Source organism: Varanus komodoensis, unplaced genomic scaffold (assembly GCF_004798865.1).
Source record: "Varanus komodoensis strain SLA01 unplaced genomic scaffold, ASM479886v1 scaffold30, whole genome shotgun sequence".
Taxonomy (NCBI): domain Eukaryota; kingdom Metazoa; phylum Chordata; class Lepidosauria; order Squamata; family Varanidae; genus Varanus; species Varanus komodoensis.
Genome location: NW_025335762.1, coordinates 2757519 through 2782437, shown reverse-complemented (window position 1 = coordinate 2782437; position 24919 = coordinate 2757519). Strand labels below are relative to the sequence as shown.

The window sequence follows — 24919 nt, the reverse complement described above, 5'->3', positions numbered from 1 at the left end:
GGAGGGGGCAGACGCACAGGTGTGTTTCAAGTTTGAAAAGAGAGTTAGTACCCAACTGAAGGCAAAAAGAAAGGAGGCACAGACTTCCAAGTGAGGAAGAGACTTTTATAAAAGGGAACCTGGCCAGTTAAATAGAAGTTGTTACCACATTTACAGACTAAAAGCAACACACATCCAGAAGTGACAGGCCACCTGAGGGCTGGGGAGTGGGTGGCCAAAGCAGATGCAAACCTTACCGACTGCAAGAGGGACCAAGTGCCGGCCCACCAGCTACTTTGCGAAGGACCACCACAGGAACCCAGTGGGCCACCTACCCAGCACAGCCCTCCTGCCACTTCCCCAGAAGGGAGCCGAGTGCATTGCAGCCACCCTACTGCCCAGGCCCAAGCCCCTAAAAGCCCCAGTGCCCTGGCCAAGAAGTTCACTCACATTGAAAGGCTAGCACAAACACAGCACGTTGCTGAGCCTCTGAAGCTACATCTGGCAAATGAGTGTGACTCAAGACTGGCCAAGGGGGAACTGAATGGCACTGTTTTCCTTAAAATGGCTAAAACGCTGTACTAAATGCGCAAGGGTTTGAACTCAAACCACAGCGCCTGCAACAGCCACGAACTAGCCTGCGGCACTGAATGCACGGTCCATGGAGGGCACAGGTGGGAGACACGGCATTGGTTCCAGTGCTTGTTTGAAGTCCTGCCAGTTCTGATGACTCTTTGATGCATTCCCAAAGCACCTTGTAGTCGAAAGGCAGGCAGCACAGCACTGCCTGGAGCAAAAGCTGGAGCAGGGGGGGCAGCTTGAAGGAAATGTCTCCATGCAGCACAAAGAGGCAAGCCTCACCCCGCTTTTGGGGGCAGTTGGCACCTCCTGACGCCCTGACCATTTACAACTGCATCCGGTTCAGCACGGGGCTAACATTTCCCATCCGATGCTTGCTGCTGGCAGACAGCCTGAGAATACCTACACCGTCGCTTCTCCACTCACACAACAGACCATCAAAACTCCTACCTAATGGGTATCCTTTAAACATTAATGGTGACTCCAGCATAAGAGCTGTGAATCCCAGCCCTTGGCAGGCTGGGTGGTGCCTTCCCCAAGCCTGGGGTGGTTTAGGATGAAAACCAGCTCCAGCCTTTCACATGGCCGTGAAAGGGTTTCAGGTTTCAAAGGCTTACCCCAGCTGCCGACCCACAACCCCAAATATCAAACCAGGGTACAGATCTTCCCTGCTGAGCGGCTTTCTCCAGGGAATGTCAGTTGCTGGAAATGGGCGTTGGGTCCTTCTTTTCTAAGCAATTATTGGTCTGGAAGAGACAAAGTTGAAGAAACGGCAGTAAGAGGAATGCCTGCGCATTTGTGGTGTTCCTGCCTCCTCCCCAGCTTTTCCCTTCTTCTCTTAGCCCTTAAAGGTTCCAGTACAAAAGTAAAATGGAATACCACCTCCAGAGAGAAACATGTCTTTTTAACTCTGGCTGCTGCAGGTAGACCTGAGCAAGTACTGTGTGACCGTGAGCAAATATTCAGGTTCAGAAACTTCAGCTATTCTACCAGAGGGTGACAGGCCATAATAGTTCCAAATGGTATTTTCACACTTGCCTCAGAGACTTTCCTTTGCAATGGATACACACATTCAGGGAAGTTGTGTGATGTCACATCCCTGAACTATTTCACAAAATTTTTAAAAACCCTGAAGTTGGAAAAACCTTGTTTGAATGTTGCAACCATTCACAGCCCGAGAAAGCAAGCAGAGAAATGAAGCATGTGATCCAGTCCTTTCAGCACACTAACAAAATGATGATGATTGCTCTTTTGCCATCAACATGAAAAAATACAAATATTTGATTACTCACCTGCAGTCAGAAACAGCCGGTCTCAGGAATTGCATGCCTATGCTAGGTTTAAAGTAGCCCCAGAAGAAAGTGCTGAGCAGAGGGGCAGGCGAAAACAAGCATGTGTTCTCTGACAAGTGCTTGATGTACTGCATGTTGGTGGGTATTAGAACTTTAATTCACCAAGTAGGGCTGGCAAATTCGCCAGCAAACCCTCACATTACTAGTTAGGGCAAAGCCATAACAAAATCTTAATGTTTCACCCTTAAAATAAACAGCAGAGATTGAGCATCTGATGACTAATTCAAAATAGACATAATCTAATGTTTTAGAATGGGCCATGATGATAAGATGCAATTAAGCAGTAGAGACACAAGATGACTTGAAGAGCAGAGACCCATGTTCTTTCTCCTCCTCCTCCTGGAATAAATCTGCAGGCCCAACCCAGCCAGCCTCTATCTGCGTTGTTTTGATCATGTGAACTGGAACTTGCCTCCACATAAGTATCAGGCAGCATAGGCTTGATTAGCTGTACTCAAGACAAAAACCACTGAAACAAAAGATAATAGATTGGATCCAGACTTAGTCACACTCAGAGTAGACCAATGGAACACAATGAAACAAGTGGACTAGGGGGTCTACTCCAAGTGTGCACAAAATCTAAATCCGTCCCGCTTAATTCTCAATCTGCCAGCAAGTTCTCCCACCTTTGACCATGAAGGTGGTCCCCACCCATGTCCAGGAACAGCAGTGCAGAGAAGTTGTACAACGCGACCATGCTAGTGCAGTCCACACCGTTGCTGATACTTCTAGCTGCACCAAGCCATCACTTAAGCAAAAGCACAGACAGACAGACTGTAAAACCACCATGATGAGAGAAAGAACCTGAACCAGTTTAAAATTCCCATCCAGGCCTATCTGGACAGCTACCTTCTCAATTATCTTTTGGATTTCCAGCTGCAGTGGAAGGAGACGCTTCTTATTTTCTTGCAGCAGCCTCTGAAAATGGGATTTTTGCCTCTCAGTCATCTTAGACTGCTCCTCCAACTCTGTAAGGCGCTTCTGCAGTTCTTGCACCTCCAACGTCAGGGCTTTGTTGGATGCCTCTGTTGTGGAGAAGCGAATCTGGGTCTCTTCTATGAACATAACAGAACAAAATTAGCTTCTAGGAAGTAAAAGCACAAGTTGAAATCAGAACAGTGCGTCTTCCAGCCGAAGGGAGAGCAGCAGCCCTTAGCCCGAACCCATGTAGCAAGCTCAGGATACAAAATACCTCAAAAAACCTGAACTGCAAGAGCAAACATTCCCAAAAGTCAGGGTGGCAACAGCACTCTACTGCTTAGGCTGGGGCCCTCTGATCTTGGCACCGCTGCCATCAGATGCACTTGTGGAATTGCTAAAGAGCAAGAACAAGGACATCTCATGCGCCCAAGGCCCAACCTGTCACCAGGAAAATCCAGGGGATTCACTGATTACCTCCAGCAAAGATTCCCAGACATTCAGGCTGAGGAATGTCTCCAAGAGCAACCAGGAAGTATTTGCCTGTAATATAAGTCATTGCAGTCTGCAGCTCCTCTTAAGAGCTTTGCCACCAAACTCTTTGTAATGTTTAATACCAGTGCAACACCCACACCTCATTCCTATGTCAGGTTTCATTTGCCTAATACATTCTAGCAAAAGGTACTGGGCGCTCTGCCTGCACTTGGTCCCACTCCCCAGGCTGCTAAGAGGGAGATGCAACGCAAACCATTCCACACTTTAATCCTGCCTTGCAGCAGCTTCCTGGGAGTTCTTTATGGGGCCCTCCCTCTGTGTAACGGAAGCCAGGCCTCGCTACACGTCGCTCACCTAGTTTGAGCTCCAGCGTGTGGATTTTGTTCTCCAGATAGAGTCGGCCGTTTTCCGTCTGCTCTGCCTTTTCCAGCAGTTTGCCCACGTTGAGGATAGCCCCATTGTATGAAACCAAATTACCAGACTGAGTTTCTCTGGGAGACTTGGGAGGAGCCTCGGGCACAGGGGTGGCTGGGCACAGGAGAGCGAGGTTGCCTGCAAGAGGAGGGCAAGTTTATTCTGCTTGGCTTTGGGATGGAGCAACTAAAACAGGCTCACCATGGGAAAATGGGCGACGGCTCCCACTGCGGGATGGAAGCCCCATCCTCCTTCCTGGCACACACACAGGTCCACAGTCCCCAAGCTGAGCCGCCTCCTCAGTGGAGGCTGGAAGAGATACGACGGCAGTAACTGCTTCCCACACAACTGTGCTCTTCTGAGTGGCTGTATGGACAGCATACACAATGTCCGGGGGAAGCCAGCAGAATGGGGGGCATGTGGCGGGGGGAGAGGTGGGTCCCAGCAGCACTGAGTGATCAGGAAAGATGACCTGCAATTAATGATTATGGGGGCAGGTGAGCTGAATCAGAGACTGAAAGCCAGGTGAAGTCTATGCTCACTGAAACACCAGGCAAAGGAGCATCCCCTTCCCACCCCACAAATGGCGCCTACCTAGTGGCTCCTCCTCAAGGCCCAGCTCAGTTCCTTCCTGCCGGCTGTAGCGTAGGCTGCGGTAGCGGCACACGAACTGCGTCACCACCCTGTTCACCAGGCGCTTCACCTGCCACCGGATGAGATACCCCCTCTCCATGAACGGCACTGGAAAGGGCTGCACGCAGGTCCTGGGTGTGCAGCACCAACCAAGAGGCCCCAAGTCATCCAAACCTTCAACCTTTGGCACAAATGGGGCCGGCTGCTCACCTGCTCTTTGCAGAGATGCAGTCCCAAGGTGAGAAGGATTTTTTCCATATCCTTCCTATGCAGATAGCCGCAGAAATTCAAGTCAAAGTAAACAAAGGCAAGAAGGGCATCCAGTGGCAACACAGCACTTGGGTCCAGCTCTCTGGGCTGGGTGGGGATGCAAAAAGAAGCAAAAGAGGCGGGCTGGTCAAACTGAAATGCCACTTCACTTCCACTCCACAGATCATCCCATACTGTAGCCCAGACCTCAATCATGCCCAGCTCTGTGCAAAATTATAAATTTCAGAGTAACCAGAATGCTGCCTCGCAAATGGACATCACATTCAGACTGTACCACTAAAGCAGGATCAGGGCCACAAAAGCACGGCGCCTATTCACATTAAGGCAGCATGCGTCACTCTTTCACAATTTCTCACAGTGGCTAGTTTGGCTCTGCATGATTGCAGAGGCTCTGGCCTGAGGTGTCTAAAACAAGGTCTGAAGAGGAATTTGTTACTGACCACATCATGAAGCGAGGCAAACTCCATCTCTGACTGGTTGGACGCTACCGATCTCACTTCTGCATCTTCCAACTTGACACCTGCAGACAAGGCAGCATGACCTGCTTCAGAGGCTGAGCTCTGCTGAACACTTGCCAAGGGGGAGACTTGAGTTCATGGTGACACCTTTGCAAACAGCTGAGGTGGCTTTCGCTTGTCTGCAAACAGATGGCCGGCTGGGGCTCAGACACCCTGCCCTTCCCTCCTATGGCCAGGGAGGGCCCTTTGGCTTCCCTGCTGTTCAGCACATCCACATGGGTCAGGGAAGGCTGTCCCAACACAAGGTTCCCCCAAGACTGCTGCGTTCCCCAGCAGGGTACCTACCGAAATCCTCCTCCTCCTCCTCCCTTAGCAGTAGCAGGTCATCCTCTAGGCTCAGCTCACAGAGGTCGTCTGTAGAATCCTTTGGTTCTGTTTTGATATTCCCACTGACCTTCTCCTCCTTGGCTGAATTGGCCCCATCGTGGCCTCCAGGCTTCTTCTCAACATCTCCTGCCTCCTCCTTCTACAGAAGCAACACACACACAAACCAGGACAATGCATATGCCATGCAAACAAAGGCACGCCAACACAAACCTATACAAAGTATGACAGGTTACTTCATCTGCACAGCGCCCCATTTCTGCTTAACCTGTTCTGGCCTTCCTACTCTTAGGGGCTGTGTGGGACACCAATGTGCTGCAGGCATCCTGGGGGTCACGGGATGCTGTCAGCCCCATCTGGGGAAGGTGTAGCTGATCTGCACTGCCTCTTGGCCCTACTAGTGGCCAGAAGCCTCACCTGAATCTCCTTCACATTATTGTCCAGCGTGTCCTCCACTCCAGGCTTCTCCAGAGGCTCCTCTTTTGGCTCGCTCTCCCCCTCCTTTTCCAATTCAGCTGCCTTTTCCAGCTCGGGGATCTTTGCTTCCAGGGGCTCCTCCTTCTCTGGCAGGGCCAGTAACGCTTTGTACAGCTTGTAGCCAAAGTCCCGCTGGAGCATCTCCTGGAAGAACTCTGCCACCACGGCCACCTCAGGGGTGGAGAGAGGGTCAGAGGGAGAGCAGTGAGCAAGCAGCTGGAGGCCTACTTCAGCCCTGCCCAGGATGCTACGGAAAGGAAGGGGTCCGAGTGCCTGCGTCCCACTCTGAAAGCCCGGTGTCCAAGAGCCGAGCGCCACGCAATGGTGGCCTGGTGCCCGCAAAACCACCTCCACTGGCGCCTCAACCTGCTCCCACTGCAAGGAACGCCCCACTCGTCCCTCTGCTCCAGGAACACACTTGCTTATGGCCTGGCTGTCGGTGTTCCATGTCAAGCCCCTCCAGGGCTTCTGCTGGCTGTGTGTCGATCAGTGTAGCGCAGGCCTAGCTGAGAAAAGCGCTGCGACCATGCTGGGTCCAGGCATTATCCACAGGAGACAGAGACGCGGCGGCAGCCAGGAGGACGCGGCTGACTCACGCCATCGCCATGGTACTTGCATTGCAAAAAGTGCCATCCACAAACAAGCTGTTAGTGCGAGAATTCTGGCTGGCTTGAAAGACCAAGGCTGAGCACAGCCTGCCACCAACCCACCCAGTTAATGGCTTCTTCTGTGGTAGCTCTTCCTCCCAAACTCCCCTAACGCAAATATGTAGCTGGGAGGATTCTTAATGACACACACCGTCACCAAGGGCACCCTCGTAACTTCCGACAGTTTTCCTGAACGTCAAGAGGCTTTGAAACTGCAACCTATTGGACCATGAGCAACAGGGAGCTCCCCCAAGATGTGCACTCCCAGAATGCAAACAGGCAGACACGTAGCTGCTTGGATTGCTGCAACACTAAGCGCGAGCGGCACCCAGAAGAACGGCTCATACAGGTCCCCCAATCCTACCTCAAAGGAGAGCTTTTCCCGCTGCCGCCGGTACTCCAGTAGGGTGAAAAGCGAGATATTAGTGCAGCTGGGCTGTGAGTGAGCAATGAGGGCAGGTTCCAAGGGAGCCGTGGGAGCCTCTAGTTCAGGACCGGGGGTCTCCAGGGTTGATTCAGAGGCAGGTTCGTTCAAGTCGGCTTCCTGTTCACTGGCCTCTGCCTCTTGCTCAGGGCCAGCTTCGGAGGCCTGCTCTGTTCCCTCTTCCTGTTCAATAACAGGATCATTTTAGCAAGCCTCAGAGGAAGCCACTGGTGTGGACTGAAGCATGGAAGCAGGGCTAGTCTCTACTTTCCCCCTGAAGCCAATGCCGAAGACCTGAGAGCTGACTAGCCCATTAAACTGATGGAACAACACACAGGGTGACAGACCTAAGAGGGTGCCCCATGCCTTGAGTCTTTCTGGACCAGCTCAGCAGTAACAATTAGTTCTTGCATCATCAACATGGTGATCAAGAACAAAGATCTCCAGGCCACAGTGCAGGAGTCTACTAGGGGCCTCAGGTCTTCTCTCAGCTCAAGAAACTCTGTCCGGTTTCCACCCATTCTTACCATTTCTGCTTTGTCTTCCGACACTGCTGGTGGTGCTTTTTCTGCTTTCTGTTTGCACACAGCCTCCCATTCTTCCAGAGATGGCATGCAGCTCCAGATGTCTGGCAGGAAGACCACAGTCCGCTCCTGATGAGCCAGGCTTCCCTCACGCAGGTATCTGAACTCAGCAAACCGGAACCTGGTGTACAGGAATTGGAGGGTAAAAGGCAGGCAGGCAGGCAGAAGCAACAGTGACCCTTCCCAAGGGGTGTGCAGTTTCTTTTCCTTGCCATGATCACCGAGTCCCTTTTAGGCGTGGAGCAACTAGCAGTCCTAAAATGAAAGAGTTGATGATATTCTAGCCCAGTTATAAGAACTGGGGTGGTGTCTGTCTGAGCATGGAAACCTTCACTGTTCCCCTTCAAAGTCTTAGCAGAATCTCAAACACTCTCAAATCCTGTCCATGGTGTCAAGTCCCAAGCTGGCAAAGAGCTTTGGCTGTCAGATGGTAGAGAAATGTAAAAAAAGAAAAATGAAAAGAAATTAAGCAAGAACCAAAAGAGCATCAGAAAGTGCTTCTTCAACAGATCTCTCTCATTTCAGGAAAGCAGAGCTGCTGCCACAGAGCTCTTATTCAATTACTCTCACCAAGGCAAATGACAAGGGATACCAAGAGCCCCCAGCGGTATGTCTGGGTTTTACTGAAAGCATGAATCAAAACAGAGATGTCACATCAACTGGAAAGAATGGTTAAGAATTTCTACCAAAATCCATGCAGGAGGACACTTAAATGTTCAACTGAGCCTCATGTCTGCAATGGAATTAAGTGCTACAGACAACTTGTCTATGTTTAATTCATCTGCATATTTTACATTGTTATTATTGTCATTATCCTTCACATACCTCCCCCTGCCCTGCTTTCAAAAAGCGAACCCACATCATGCAGGTTTGCCAGGCATTAAAACAATGGAGGGGAAAGAAAATGGGATTCCTGAGGTATTAAATTGGAACAGGCAACAGCTAGTGATGCAGTGCTCTTCTGGCCCAGTCCCGGAGCTCAGACACTCAAGCCACCGAAAAAAATGCAGAGGTCGCACAGATGTGAAGACTCCTTGCCTGTACAGTTACACTGATTCTGTTATCAAAATACATTGGTTCACTGTGTTCACACATTTGCATGTGAGAGTGAAAGCGAGTCTCTTCCCCATCACCACAACCAGAATTTAAGTTGAATCATAATAGATAAACTGATTTCCAGATCTTCCAAGACTCTGATATATTCAGTAAACCTGAACACTTGGTGTTTCATTAAATCATCACACAACAGCAGAACTAGGTCTGGTGCCATTCAGTACAAGCAACTAAACTTGGCCTGCAGGCAAACATGCCTGTAAACACACATTTTTTGCAGTCAAGCTGCATCTGATTCAAGTGTACATGTAAACATCTTTGGCATATACCTAAAATGAAATGCTTCCTTGCTTATCACTGGGGTACCGAACTGCTTTTATCCAGAGGGCTCCCAGTGGCCACATTCCAGTAGTGACTGGGCTGAAAGGGAAGAGGAACAGAGCCAAAAGGAACAGCATTCTGCAGCTTAGCACCCTTGCTGCCGGTAACAAATCCTTAGGAGAAGCATCTCAACCTTTTAGGATCAGTGGAAGCTGCACAGAAGCTGGAAAACCACACACTGGTCCATGGTCAGGGCTGGTCTTCTAGGGAACACAACTCGGCTAACGATACTGGAGCTGCTCTGTTCCTCAGACAAAAGGGTGACATTCACCCCTTTGTCCTAAATTGTTCTGGTCCTAAATCGGACCACTGCCAACTGCTTCTGCAGAATCTAATGGTTAGCCGGAAGCCCAAGACTGTCTCTCTGCAGTTCCTAGCCTAAAACACTTATCCCATCTTGAACATAGTCATTCATTTTGCTGACCTACTTCGGCTCCCCCAGCAGAGGATTTTGCCCCCCAAAGGGTGTGCCTTCAGTTGCACTATGGAAAGGAAGGACTGCATTTGAGAGACTAGCACTCCAGCCCTGGACTGAATTCAACAAGTGGCAAAGCTTCAGCAAAAGCCTCTTCCTTCATCTGTTGCTTCCCAAACAAGTCACATGTGCAGCCAGGTTTAAGCAAAATAAGATCAGTTGCTATGGTTACGCAGTGCCAGGAATCTATATATAGACCCATTGCTACCAACCAAACCAATGCGCTCCGAGTTCCGGCTTTCCCCCTCCGTGTTGATTGGCTGGGGGTTCTGATCTTCTGAAGTCTTTGCTGGCTCCAAAGAGCTCACGTGCAAAAGCATCGAGGTGCAAAAGCATCCAGGAGCTCCAAGGAATCAGAAGCAGGGAGGCCTTGCTCAGGCATTTTCTGCAAGCAGGTCAGCAGCGGCCAAGAGACGCCTCTTGCTCAGCTCGACACAGGGAGGCGCCAGCAACAATCTTCACACCTCGGGACACACAGAAAGCCTGGCCATCTTGGCAGGGCTTCCTAGAGGCACACCTCCACTCGTGCACCTGCTCTTTGCATGGCTTCTTCCCATCCACAGAAGCCTCTTGCTCTCCCTAAGCAAGACTCGGGAGAAGGCTGCCTGCAATCCACTGCTGGAGGCGAGAGGAAGCAGACCCAGAAGTAACCTGAACCCTTGGGCCGCCTTCTTGGGTCTTCGGAGGGCAGAAACAATGTCTTCTTGTGCCCTTTGTCCACGGAACAAGCTAAAACAAGCACTAGCTCTCCTCCAGTGAGCTTTGAAGCTATGGGGCAAGACCTGGGAAATGGTGCATTTTCTTCTAAAGGCCTGAGGTAGCGACGGCACCCTTGACTGGCATGTGCTCAATCCTGTCCCACCCCCTTGTGCCACCTACTGATCTTCCCTCAAAGATTAGTGAGTTCTTCTACCTAGTTCCTAATCTAGGAACATAAAACATAAAACTTACTTTAAGCCATGCTGTACTTTGGCTTTTTTTAACCCTAGAATTCCAGAAGTACTGCAAAGGAAGAACACTGAGGTTTCCCCGGCTGGGGGCCCTGCTCAGTGTGGCAGGACATCTTTCAAGATCTCCTGCCAACCCCCTCACTTTCCAACCATACATTCCTTGAACAAAACAAACACCTTTTTTTGAACAGAGTGCCTGAAAGCAAGACTCAAGAAGCACACAATAAAAGGCAGCCACCTCGTGGTCAGACTAGCTGAGTGCAAGTGAGGATGGCTTGCCACCTCATTTCTGGAGGTTAAGGCAAGAGAGGCAAAGAATCCTGTGGCATCTTAAAGACTAGCAGATTTATTTCTGCGCTCGCATCCATGAAATAGGGCCCACTTCATTAGATGAATCATTAGCGCTCCAGTCCAGGGATGGGAAACAATGGCTTGCCAGGTAATGTTGCTCCTCAATTCCCATCTGCCAAATCAGGCAGCATGGCCACTGGTTAGAAATGATGGGAACTGAAGTCCAATAACATCTGGAGAGCCACTGGTTTCTTACACCTGCTTTAGTCCATCAAAGTCGATGAGACAATAAACTAGTTAGTTTGCAAGGTGTCACATAAATCTTTTTTTCAAAGAAGTCTGCTTAACAGATTACTATGGCCACTCCACTAGAAATCCAAAGGACCACTGGTGTTTGCATTGCTTAGTCTTACAAAAAGAACCACAGCCTTCCAACCTACAACTTGGATTTCCCACCAGGGGAGAAAGAGTGATGGCAATTGGTAAAGATGGGTAAAGGCTGGCTCATGATCCCCCCAAAAAACAGAAACAAACAGAACCACACACACACACACAGCAGTTTAACCATTTCTCCTGTTGTGACTGTGGCTACTGCTAGGTCCTACCAAACCACCATGTCTAAAATGTAGCCAAGCCTACAGGCAAAATCAAAGACACAAATCAGAATGCTTGACCATATTCTCAAAGGTAGAGAGTTTACATCTGATTATCGTTTCAGTTTCTGCAGAAAGTCCCCATAGAAATAAAATTCACAGAGATTGTCAAGGCTGGCAAAAGGTTTACTTGAGTACCATTCTAATTCATTTGCTATTATTTCAACAAATTCATTAGCTGTAATGTAAACAAAGCCAAAGAGGGTGGCTTTTGAAGGCACAATTCAGCAACCAAAAAGGAAGACTCACCATTTAGAGCAAGAGCTCAAGTCCAAACCAGTCTGCACTTTGGTGCAACGAATGGCTGTGTGAATCAGGGCCATGGGGTTGGTAGCTGGGTCAGCACCATCCAGCGATGGGGACCACTCTCCTCCAATCAGTACAGCCTCATCTGCTTTCTTTCCCAGCAAGAACTAAGGAAAGAGAAATTGTTCAGGAGACAATACTAGCCACCACTCTGACAACCAAGTCATGGAAGAGAGGAGAGCTCGGGGCAAAACCTTGGGCGGGTCTCTGCTACCCAGGGGTACCTATTACTCTTGATCAATATTGCTCCTCCCCCCTACCAATGACCAGGCCCTCTCCTGCTCCCTTAAAGCCACATATTCAAAACTGGAAGGGACCAAAAGGCATTAAATGTACCCTAATGCCAGAGGTCTGGCCAAAACACCCACCAGCGCCTCACAGATGAACCTGCATAGCACACAAACTGCACTGAAGCACAAGTGAAGACGAGGAGCAGCACCAGAAGAAAGGGCCTGCAAAGCAAACTGTTCTACAGGAACTGACAGGTCTCGGGGGTGGAGAGCTGGGTAAAACCACTCCAAACTGACATAGCTGCTTAGCTGTGGACTCAGAGAGGCATTAAATCTGGAGGTGGCCTCCAGATGTTTTGGGTGACCAGTCCCATAATCCCTGACCTATGCTGGCTGGGGATTATGGGGGCTGTGGTCCAGAACATCTGGAAGGCAACAGTGAATTGACCCCGACCCCCAACCTCAGCTCCATATCTGTGAAAAGGGGCAGCAGCAATTAACTGGGATGCAGAGGAATTGTGCTACAGAAGATAGAGATACTCTGCACATTAAGCTACTAAGACATTTTAGGCACGCAAGCCCCGCTATGGTTCATTACAGAAGACAAACCACAAGCGTTCTTAGTCTATCTGACTTGCAGTTAAGTCTGCTGTTGCTGACCTCAACTTTATCTTCCCAAGAGCATATTCTTAATGTGTAAAACTTCTGCCTCGCCTCTAGATGTGTCCCACCACTATCACAGTGGAAAGGGGGAAAACTGAAAGCTCCTATACGTGGGAGAGAAAAACCACTCTAGATCTTAACAGCACAGTAGTTCACAACACAGTGGCAAAGCAGTGACAAGATACTATTCATGAAAATGCACACAAACATTCCAAAACTCTTCTTTTTCTCAAACGCTGGCCTTGCATAGCTCTAATTCCAGCTTATTTCCTGGGCTTTTGGGAGAGCTCCCAGTCCTTTGGCCAGCATGAGCTGGCTAATGCTTACATTTGTTGCCCAAGGTCTGCTCTAGCACCTGTCTACTCTAGCACCTCTCTCCTAAACCTGAGGATCCACACCTTAATTTGCTTTGTTGGGTGCTCAGGATTCTCTCTCTGGTCACTGGGATCTTCAACGTACAGCAAACCATTGCGGTAGAATTCTTCTATGCCTGGAGAGGACAGCAGCAAAACCTACATTGCAGAAGGAAAGTCAGAAGCTTTGCATCCAGGCAAAAACCCAAGTGCAATAATCCCCAGAATCTCTAACAGGAAAAGAGCTCTGCCAGAGACCTTCAAGTCAACTCCTGCCAATGCAACTGGACAACTGTGGACGCCTGGACCAATGAACCTGCCTGCTGCCCACAAACATCAACAGAAGCCCAGTTGTACAGCCCACCACAAAGAAAGAGTAGGCTGCTGTGAAGGCAGCACAGGGCCTTCTCTGTGGCAGCACACCACCACCAAATTCCCTCCCTGCGGAGGTTAGACTGGCCCTGTCCTTGCTCATTTCTGGGTAGACAGTGGAAATTTCTCTCTTCCATTGGTCTTTTAAAGATTTAATTATTACACTCTCTGGAATGTTTAAAGACAGCTTTAAAAAATCTAGTTCATGTAAGCTGATTTACTGTCTGTTGTGTACATCATCTTGTGCATCTTCTGCCAGATAAGGCAGAAAGGTGGCTTACGAATATTTTAATAAGAATACCTCTGCTAGATGAGATCACTGTTCCCACAGTGGCCAAGCAGATAGATCTGGGAAGCCCACAAGCAGGATAGGAGTGCAATACCATCCTCTTGCCTGGTTTCCTGAGCAACTGGTATTCAGAGGCATACTGTCTCTGTTGCTGGGGCTCATACAGAGCTATCATGATAAGAAGCCTTTGATCAATACAAAATATACACGCGGGGTCTCAGCTCTCACTCCACCCCCCACCCCGCAAAAACACAATGGAGACAGGGCATTAATACAGCTGGGGGCTCTGCAGAATATTTTGCAAAGGGCAAAATACAGGTGTGTACATGCCCAAGTCTACAAATCCACAGGCTATGCAAGGTAGGCAAAGGTACAACCAGGATTACAGGTGCCTGTGACCTCCACAAACATGCAAAATTTGATCTATGACCCAAACCATGGTTCGTGTTTGTTCGTATTTTTTCCCTCTCTCCCTCCCTCCCTTTACAGATGTGTAGTACCTGGTGGAGGCCTACACCAGAAGGAATGGGACCAGTAGTCACAGCTAACCAAAATCCTATTCCTTTTGATGGCTCCATTCTCTGTAGGACTAACACTGGATCTGCTCACAGTAGTGTAATGCTCTACATGACTCTCTAGATATATTAATCTCTCAAAAGGAACACCTGCTGCAAGTATCCACCCTGTGCCCCTCATGAAACAAAACCCTGATTTAGGTTATCTGGACCACTGGAGGCAAGCAAATGACTAAGGACACAAACCTATGCAAACTTAGACAGAAAAAAGGCTACAACTCCCAGGAAGCCCCAGCCAGTCCCTTTTCTGTCTAACTTGAATAGGATTTTGCCTTGAGAGAAGCAGGACCACTGGCGTTGCTGCAAGTTCACTGCTGTGTTCAGCGCAGAACGTTTTCTGTTGCTACGATGTCCTGGGTAGGAGAACATCCATTTTGGAAGATGCCTTGTTTTATAAGATGAGTGACCAGATACAATACCAGTCATACCGGCCAGTTTCAAGTTTGTAATTAGCAAGTGGCCATCCCTAACAAGAACACACATGTATATATAATAAATATAAATGCAGCGCCCCCCGCCAAGCTAAAATGAAAATGTTCAGTGCCTAATTAATTTTAAACAAGTGAAATGCATGCTACTGAATTATCATCTTACAATAGTTAAAGCATTCTAAGACCCATAAAAATAAAAAGTTTTCTAGTGCTTTGAACAGAAATGTTAAGCTACATTATACTTTACCAACCTAATCAAGCATTTCAGCTCATTTTGGCACCTGGAAAAACTTTTCAGAGCCTATTCAAATTAAGGCACCGGAAAATTCTTTTTTTTTCTAACTAACACCTCTGCCTCATCAGAATGATCTGCCTAGGGAAGTCAACCAGCCCCCCCTTTATGACAGACTTTAGAAAACAGCTCTTTCATCGTTCCTTTGGTGGATAAGGGGACTCATGTATTTGCACTGAATCTGAGCTTGTTCTCTCTGGCTTAAAGTGAAGTGGTAGTTTAAAATGTTTTTATAATCCATGAGTGTCCCATAAGGGAAGGCATTAAACACTGTTATTATTAATAGCCATCCTCACTGTAGAATTTGGAAACCGATCTTTGGTGCAACAGAGATCTAGGACAATAGAATCCATGGCTTTTCCAGTTCCCCAGTTCCCTGTAGCTCTGGCAACAGCCACCAGGTCAGTGAATCCCAGGACACCTGCCCAACCTTGGCACCCTGTCAAACCAAGGCAATGCTGCAAGCAGCACAGGTGACATGAGAAGGCAGCACTACACTTGTATACCTGTAAAAGGCAGATGGAGCCCTAGGTTGGTCTTGTCTATGTATGACGGACCTGCTATTGTTCAGTTAACAAAAGAGATGCAGCCCAGAAGGTGAATCAGTAAGCTTTATGTTTAACAGGGCTGAAAGGTCTTGCAACTATTTTTCACCACCTGGCTTTCAGCTCCTACATCCACCAGCCCCTGTGTCCTTACCTTAGCACTGAATGTGGAATTGGCATCCCCTGGCTGAGCATCCTGTGAGGAGCGCTCATCAACGGGAGGGGTTTCTTCAGCAGAACTGGCCACCCGGATACGGCTGGGGTGCCGGAGGGTGAGTGGCTGCGTTAGTGGGAAAGTGTCCAGCCAGCAGAGGCGAGCATCGTAGAACTCCCTGGGCAACTGAATGCTGCCGTAGCGTCGCAGGATTTCCATGGCATCACAGAAGGGGCTGGGGAGACACACGCTGTCGCTGTCAAAAACAAGGCCTGGCAAAGCCAAGCCAGCCCAGTAAGCAGAGCAGATGCCGCCCCTCCATGCGGACAAATCTGAGGCTCTCGCCGGCCTGTCCTGCGCGCTCTGTTTCCAGTCAGGGAAGGGACTGGGTCTGCTCATTCATCTGAGCATGGAATACACACGCTTCGAACCAACAGTAACCTGCTAGGCCCAACACTTCCCTCTACCGAAAGAGAGCAACGCTTCTGCAGTTACTAAGCCCCTGCCTGGTAACACAGCCAGGCTGTCTTGTTTGCTTTCCCTAAGGGCGCGTTCATGAAATAAATGCCCGTTGCCTCCCTCCACCTTGTTTGCCGCATTTTCTCCCGTCTGTTCAATTTTAGATTGCAAGCCTCTTAGGGCAAGGGCTTGCCTTCTCAAGACTTTGCAGAAAACTCCAATACACGCTGAGGGTGGTGCATCAGTAATAATATCGTTGCATTTAAAGGCACAAGGGGCAGTTGTTCGGCAACCCACGTCGTTCTTCTTGGCCCTGGAGCTTCATTGCACTCTTTCCCTCTAGTGAATGGTCTACTTGTCTTACCTGTTCACAGTATAGGAAGCCAACTGGACCCGGTACTGGGGTGGCTCGTGCCGTGGCTTTTTCACTCCCCATGGCTCATTTCCCCGCTGCTTCCGCTTTTTGGAATCAAAGTCATCCCTAAAGGCACAACAGCACAGCAGCTGCTAGCACAGTAATTCTGTAACATCAACCCTTCAAGCTGCAGTTCTTCACAGAATGCAACAGCTTAGGAAAAACAGGTAGCTAGGGCACCAAACCTGGTTGCTTGAATTGCACTGTGACAGATAAACTGACATCCCTGCTCCAGGAGGAAGCTAAGTGGCAGCACCTGCAGCTAGTCCAGGACATCTACCTCTTTCATCTGAAGATTGCACTGCCTACGCAGGCAGAGACTGAGTGCCCCCGGCAAGTCCCCCGTGTAGCTTCCTACACCCAACATGCATCAGAACTAGATCCCGCCTGGCTCTAATGCTGTCGCTGTGCCAAACAATACAGCTGAGCTGAAGGAAGAAGAACACGACCCCCAAAAAGGGGACCTGGGGGCAGCCCTGCTGTGCCTACTGAGTGGTGTGTCCTGTCTGCCCATAAGGGGAAAGGAAGCCCCCAGGTGGGGCATGAAGGCAACTGCCCCGCCCCACCCTACCCCACCGCCATCTCCCAGACCCAATATTCAATGGCCTCTGAATCCAGTGGCTCTGTTTAGTGCGCGCAGCCCAATGGAGTCCCAGGGGCACAAGAGCCCTGGAAGGAAAAGGAAAACGCTGGAGGATTTTTATGGCCACCACCCTTGTCCCGCGTTTTCTGTGACCGGACACGTTTTGCTGGAAGGAAGCAAGCAAGCAAGCAAGCAAGGGAGCACCACCACAGAGCTTATGGAACAAATCCTGGCGACAGAAGGACGGCACAGAAGGACTGCAGCTCAGGCGCAGAACAGCTGCTGCCCCATCCACTTGCAACAAGGTTTGCAGTGTGGCAGCAAAGATGCTGGCTACAAAATTCTCCAAATCTTTCCCCTTTCTTTCAAGGGTTCCTGTGCCCTCACATTAAGGGGTTTGGGGCTCCGTTTAGTTATGATCACTAGGCAGGAGGAAAGGAAAAGCCTGGAGCTTGTCCTGGCGACATGGGCTCTGCACAAGGGCAGTGCAGAGACCAGAGCTTTCTGGCAAAACACTTTACCCCAAGAACACCACTTAAAAGCATCGGGTAGCAAGCAATGCTGGCTGTCAAAACTACACTGATGGACAAAGAATCCAACCTAGTTAGCACTGGGCATCTTTCATGCATGGCTTCAGGAACAGTTTGCTCAATACTGACAGGTATGTACACAAGATAAAAAAATATAAGCCTAAAAGGAAGCAAAACCATACTGATGAGAGAATGGATGACAAGGTTCAGGAAGCGACATCTATGCAGAAGCTCAGAAATATTCTTAGAAAAGGCGGAGTACAAAAATATTTTATGGAAAATGGTTTATTTTGGTTGTGCTTTAGAATAATGATGCACAGGATTAGGTCCAAACCTTCCTTTCTGTTGGAAACATTGCTAAGGCGAAATGGCTACGTACAGTTTTGAGCTGAAACAAGTAATTAGAAATGGTTGGGCATTGCACTGTGAAGGACTGTGCAATGGAAGTCTGTACAAATGATGATGACAACCAAAAACACGTCTAAATTTCTAAAAAGGTGGAGAAAGGAAGAGACTACTAAGAGACTTTGGCAGAGTGTTAAGTCACTGATGCAGGAAAGAAGCGGACAAACATGGCACTCCCTGTGAAGGAAGCTTCTGGCTCATTTGAGGTGTGGGGGGATTGTACCAGCATAAAGGCACCTTACCATCTGCCGGAATCCTGCCTGCCCTTTGGACCCCGACCACTGTATCTCCCAAGATGACCCAGGTGGAGCGACGGGGATGTCTGGAAGAGGCTTATGGCTGGGAAAGAAATAGTTCATTCTCATTTCTATTGCTTGGACAATCCACTTGCCTTCAAGCTGAGCTCCAAGATCATTATCAGCTCATTCAGATTCAGACACGCACACACAGGAGGGAGGGTGGAAACAGACAAGGCCACACCACATTATCAGCTCATTCAGATTCAGAGACGCACACACAGGAAGGAAGGAGGGATGGATGAATGGAGGGAGGGATTAAGAGGCCACACCACAAAATGACATCCTGGCACTGCCATACAATTCCTGCTCACAGGGTGGCCCCACAGCTTCAGCCAACTCTTGCTGAGAGCTTTGCCAAGGCTACCAGCTTGTCTCATGGGGCAGCCAAAAAAAAAAAAGTGCTTCTCAAACACTTTTGCTCCATGCCATCAAGGTGGAAGGGCAAACACTATTCTAAAAGAGGGAACTGATTGCTTTTCCCTCCCAGTTTCCCTAAGAGATCTGTGTCTTCTGTCACCATACAACACTCTTCAAACTCTAGATTTGTAATGCTAAATATGTTATGATCCCGTTTCTCCCCTATCAGATATATTCTCTCACAACACAATAAGCAGTCGCACTTACGCTTCTGAGGAAAGAGAGGTGGAATTCGGTGAGGCTGGAAGAGCAGCTGAGGTTGGGCTCCCAGAATGCCTTGCTTCTGTCCCAAAGAAGCCACGTGGAGCAGAGGAGTGGGAGGCTTCAGAAGAGGCTGTGGAACATAATGATGCCAGTCATTAGCAATTTACTGGCTAGAAAGACGAAACTTTTCTCATGCAACAAGTTCACAAATTTAAGAATTCAAATGCACATAACAACCATCAGAGGATTATGGAAAGGACATTCAAAAATGTTACTTTCCCTCCAATATGAAACTGGCTGGCCATGCAGCAGAAACGGGAGGAAAGTGGGAAGAATCACTGGCCAGAAGCCAAGAAGCCTATGTAATTTCATCAAACCCAAGATAGCCCAAGCGGGAAATAATCCAACTGAGAAGCACCCATGCATCACACCGTTTTCTTCTACTAAGTACACATCAGATGCTACAGAAAAGCTACATTATGGACTTCATATCAAGACTGCACTCATCTCACTTTTCAGAACACATTACACCTAAAGCACTCCAATCTGCAGTTTCTCAAATTCTAATGGAATAAGAAAAAGCGTTGGCACGTAGTATTATTAGACTTCTGTAAGGAGGATCAGCGGCAACGTGTTTTAGTGTATAGTGTCCCTACCCAGTATTCTTGCCAGCCATGCCTACTTTCTCAAATGGTGTTCTCTTCCCCACACCCCACCAGGTTTCCAAGCAGAATGTTGGGGGCACACTCCAAACTCTCTTTTGGGCCTGTTAGGTGGGAGCCATTCCAAAAGTTCTTTTATACCTCCAATGTCCGTGCTCCCCCAAAACATCTGAACCCTTTCAATTATTTCTCAGTAGCTCCCTTTTGGCTGTAAGCCTATCAGCATTTACCAGTGCAAGAAATATTAGAGAAATACTGTGTCATAAGAAACTAAGACTTTATTACTCTACATGTAAGAAACCTAGGCTTTCTTTTTCTTCTTTTTCAATCTTCTCTCTCTTATCTTATCCTCACAACAGCAATCCTATGAAGTAGGTTGTACTGAGAGTCTGCCTCTTCTAAAACTACCGAAAACATGTATTAGCTAGTTTTGTTTTCTAAAAGGAGGAGTTGGGCAGTATATTGTTTATAAACTGCATTATTTGTTATTCATCCTATTCTGGGTTACTTTGAATATCTTCTAAGAAAAGCAAGGTATCCATGGGCAAGTAACAGTCTGTCCCGCAACCTGCATGCCTCAAGGCAGCAGTAGAACAGCAATGTCGCTATGGTGAGACCTACTTTCCAAACTTCTGTTGCTTCATTGGAAGAGATGGATTAGCGTTGAATAAAAAGCCCAGGCACACAGCTGGGTAAAATCAAAAGCTCTCTAACTGTTCACCCCGGGAAGTCAAAACAGATTCACACAAGCTCCAAAATTCCAGGAAAGAATCCTTCTTTTACATTTAGAAGAGCAGAACTCTGCAGTACCTGATTTGACAATGTCTGAACCTTCAAGGCATTCCAGGGTACTGACTGGCTAGGGTTGTAAACCGCTTTCACCAGCACCTTTTCGCCAATCTGTGGGATCCGACCTTTGACAACGCTGAAATGAAACAAAACATGGAAGGCACATGCAGGATTTCTGCTTCTGCTGAGCATCCATGGGCTTTCTTAGGGTTCTCCAGTGGGAATAAAGGACCCAGAGTTCAGCAACAGTCTTCTGGCTGTACCATGTCATGGGGAAATGGGGAGGGTGCCTTACAAGAGGTCAAACTGTAGGCCCATCTAGCCCAGGATTGTCTACTGCAGTGTGAGGCTGATTTCCAGAAAAGGCCCTTTCCCCATACCTCGCCCTTTCTTAAAACTGGAAATGCCTGGAAATTTTCTCTGCATGCTCCACCACTGAGCTAGACCCCCTCCCCTAAAAATTCCCCTTCTGTTCTGGAACATCCATTACTGGAGTTAGGCAGCATGCAATTGTCCCCTCACTGATCAAATTTGCAGGAAGGGCAGTTCAATTTATATTAAATATTTGACAGAAGATAAAATCTATCAGTGTTATCACTGAAAGTAGCTAATTTTTTATCTGTAGCAATGTGAATAAGAACAATTCACGATTCAACTTTCTGTTTGAAACTAGAAGGATCATATCCAGGGACCAATCTGTGATTACTGAAATGCTAGACAACAGTATTTGTTCTATACTTTGATTCTGCTTGCTTTGAGATTCTGGTATACTTTTATTTAGCTTGACTGTAATAATCGTGTGAGCGACTGGTCTTAAGTACTCTGCAAGTAGAAAACTAGCACTGCAAGGCAACAGCTTGACTAAAAATTTTCTTCCTCATGCTCACTGCTTTTTTTGCTTCCAAACTGGCTTTTGTTTAGCATTCAAAAATGACGTCCCCCAGCTGCAATCTGGGGTGGACTATTGCAGCTTGGGATTCTGGTTGCATGTCAACAAAATGCAACTGAAGTAAACATTCGCTGTTTTCTCCCACTGCCTGCCTCCATAAAGACAGTGCTGTGGGTACAATGCCATTAGCCACTATTTGCTGCCCGATTCCGTTCTTGTAGTCCTCTGCTCACCTTAACTGGAAGAAAACTTCATCATCCACCACTCCGAAGTAATCATGAAGACTGGTGACAATACCGGTGAAAACGCGTTGTTTCTCTCCCCCCTGAAAAGCAAAGGCCCAGGGAAATCACCATAATGACATAATGATAGGTTGCCCGTGCCACTCATCTGGCAACCAGCACACACTGTCAACAAGCACCATCGATAACTCTGCCAACATGACCTATGTACGAGCCGCTACCGAAGGCACTCTCATTTTTGGTCACTGGAGTTCTACACCATCTGCCAAGCTGCTTAGGTTAAGGTCACCTTAAGCTTTGGCTATGCTCAAGCTCTTTCACCCGTCAAAAAATGAATCCATTATTTAGTGATCTCCAGCCAAGACACTTCGCCACCATTCTCTTTAAGAGTGATTTAGATATCACCAACACCATGCAAAAACTGCACTGATTTTGATGCTTCAGAGCAGCACATAAATTCTGTTCAGAATTTTAAAAAGCCCCTCTCATCTTTTCTAAGAGCATTCAACGCTACAAGCAGCTATATAATACTGTGAAATGATTGGTCACTCTGAGCAGACCTGGTAACCTCCTACATGTGCTGCCATATGGAACAAAGAATCCGTACAACCGCACCACAGGAAGCAAGTCACATGTGACTCGGGCACTCGTGCAGAAACTGGGCAAGTGTGGAATATGCCTACACACAGGCCACTTCTTTCATGTGACAACACACATGAGAAACACTCCAGCAGCCCACGGGTTTACCAGGCTGACTATTATTTGAACTCCTGTGAGGGACAAAACCTCACAAGCAAAACAGAAAGCAGGAAGGTCCAGCCATATGCATCTATCCTAGCTCATCTAGTGCGCTGCTGCTGCTCTTTCCAGCAGAATTTTGCCCTTTTCTGTATTGAGTGGTTAAACTGTCTTGGAGGAGTCAACTGCTAATTGTTCTGCAAAGCTGAGGGGAACCGTCCCCTGGCAAGATCCACCAGCCATAGCACTAAGGGCCGCTGGTATGTTGCCCACACCGATTCCCAGGAAGAACATCACTGCACAGGGAAGGCCAGCCTCATCCCAGCAACTGCCAAAAGAACAGATGTCAGGAATGTGCTTTCTCACACCACCTGCTCACACACACCTGCCAGAAAGAACACTGGCTCAACTGCTCGATGTCATGAGACACCAGAGATAGAGAGAACAAAAGCTTGTATGTCAGGTTTTAATCTGAGCTCTTAAGTACCCCAAAGGCCTAAGGGTTGACACTTTGTCACAATATTATTTTTGCAAATGTCTAGGCTTCACACTCCATGTACAAACTTCATGACTGAAGCAAGAGTTCTGCATGCATACATAATGTGACATACTAAGGCTGTGCCAAATTTGGTGGCGTCTGAAGAGAGAGCAGCCCTTGCCCCCTCCCATACACTTGCTTTCCATAACAGACTGAAACACTTCCAACTGCTTCTGCTGTAGCAGTGAGCTGCCCTGGCACCATGAATGCAGCTCTGATCTCATCAGAAGCTGAGGAAGTTCAAAGTCACATGCCTGAAGCATCAGAAGAACCACACAGATCTCTGTGGAGCATTCACCTGACCCCTGGCCAAGATCCAAGTTGAGGTGCTGTTGTGCTGCCTCTAAAATATACAGTTCTTGGCACAACCACAGAAAAGTCACCCAGACCAGCCACAAACTTGAATGGCTCCCAGCAGTCTTAGGCTGAGGGAGGATCATTCACTGCTCCCCGAAGGAAAATGAAGAGAAAGCAGAATTTCATCACATCGTGAGCAAGACACCCACAAGGGAAAGACAATAATCTACCGTATACCTGAAGATGCCGTGCTGCCTGAATGATATCTGCTGAGATAGGAGGATTTAATAGGCCAGGTGCAGGTCCCAATAAAGAGGCTGGCTGGGTTCCTAGTGAAAAGGAGCAAACGCCATTTCAGAACCGCTGTGAAATAAGCTCCTTACTATATTTTTCCCCACTGGAGTAACTGAAATGTTGTTTACAGGGATCAGGCTAAAGGATATTCAGAGATGCTCTCCACTAAACCCATACTGGCCCGACAGTACCTAAGTTTATTATTTACACATCAATTTGCTACTGTTGCAATTATTATTATATTTATCATTGACACTTCAGTTTAGCAGCTATACTTTAGACCAGCCTTCTCCCAACTGGGTTATCTTCCAGAGGGAATTACAACTTCAGTCATTCCCAGTCAGCACCACAATTGGCCTACTGGCAGAGGATGATGGGACCTTAACATGTTTGATCACGTATACTGGTCATATAACAAGGAGAATGAAAGTTAGAAAGGAGCACAAACATGGACTTGTCATGAAAGAGAAATATTGGACATGCTTTGGTGTAGCACTTTTTCCTCAAATAGGTACAAAGACACAAACATCATCAAAAATCATTAAAGCAGAAATAAACATTTTTATACACAAGGAGCCAATGTATCCATCAAAAACGAAGAAATAAGGTGGGTGGAAAAGAGCAACGTTTCTGACTTCTGCATCAGACTAACCTGAGAATGACCTGGCTCCCTGAAGGCTACTAGCTCGCAACTGCTTCTGGCGCTTGAACTGTGCCATTGTGGATGGTGTAATCGGTTTATTGTCTAAAAGGACATTTTAAAAGAAAGACAACTGTTACAGAGAGGTGTCCCAAACAAGAAGCAGCACCAAGAGTGTCAAAAAGGAAATGAATCCTTCCAGCTGTCATGAACCGCAATAGTAAACACACCCCCATCAAACGTGTTTTTCCAAAACGAAGTTCTCTAGTATAAAGAATTATAGCTGATCCGTACAACCCACGCTACCAGGGCCCTGCAGCAAGGGAAATATGAGAGCTTTCACTCAAGCAGAGCAGGCACGCAGTGACAGGGATATCGAAGTACACCCCAAAATCCTTCATCGGTGCCAAAATAAAAATCTTGCCTGGCTAGAACAGAGATAAGTGGCCCTACCAAGAAAAACAACCAAAGCTGCGAGTAAACAAGGGAGCCATAAGTCAGGCAGGGCTGAGGAAGGAGCAACCTTGGGCAAAGGGCCCCTCAGCGATGCGAAAGGGAAGAAAAGCCGCGCCGCGCTACACGGCAGGGTCGTCGCCCCTCCAGCCAACCGCCCGCCCCCCTGCGGTGCCGCGCGGGCCGGCCTGCGGGAGGCTCTGCCTGGAAACGCGGGTCGGAGGCCGCCGCCAACGGACGCCGGGGCGGGCCAGGCGCGGCGGCGCAGGGCCCTCGGGAGGCAGACGGCGGCGGGGGACGGCGCCGCCCCGCGCGGCCGCAGCGGGCCGGGCTCGAACGCACCTGCGGGCGGCGAAGAGGACGGCGCGGCCGGGAGGGAAGCAGCGGGCTGCGGCGCCAGGGACAAAGGAACCCGGAAACGCCGCCCGGATGTGCGCC

At 48.4% G+C, this 24919-nt stretch overlaps 1 protein-coding gene across 4 annotated transcripts; it reads right to left on the bottom strand.

The window, feature by feature from the left end:
- Positions 1 to 91: 91 nt before the first annotated feature.
- Positions 92 to 24919, bottom strand: CCAR2 (cell cycle and apoptosis regulator 2). Of its 4 annotated transcripts, XM_044437522.1 has the most exons (22): positions 24824 to 24919; positions 24041 to 24133; positions 23332 to 23423; positions 21513 to 21604; positions 20412 to 20526; positions 18943 to 19069; positions 18262 to 18358; positions 16451 to 16567; positions 15628 to 15862; positions 13015 to 13128; positions 11667 to 11830; positions 7558 to 7735; positions 6971 to 7213; positions 5900 to 6130; positions 5444 to 5624; positions 5081 to 5160; positions 4581 to 4727; positions 4332 to 4440; positions 3678 to 3875; positions 3306 to 3371; positions 2760 to 2965; positions 92 to 1304 (listed from the first exon to the last, which is right to left on the bottom strand). In XM_044437522.1, exons 2-22 carry the CDS (start codon positions 24105 to 24107, stop codon positions 1254 to 1256), a joined length of 2910 nt encoding a protein of 969 aa, XP_044293457.1. In that variant the 5' UTR covers positions 24108 to 24133; positions 24824 to 24919; the 3' UTR covers positions 92 to 1253. The 4 variants fall into 4 exon arrangements, with proteins under 4 accessions (XP_044293457.1, XP_044293459.1, XP_044293460.1 ...); XM_044437524.1 differs by lacking the exon at positions 3306 to 3371; XM_044437525.1 differs by lacking the exons at positions 92 to 1304; positions 3306 to 3371; positions 4332 to 4440 and having other exon boundaries at positions 2830 to 2965.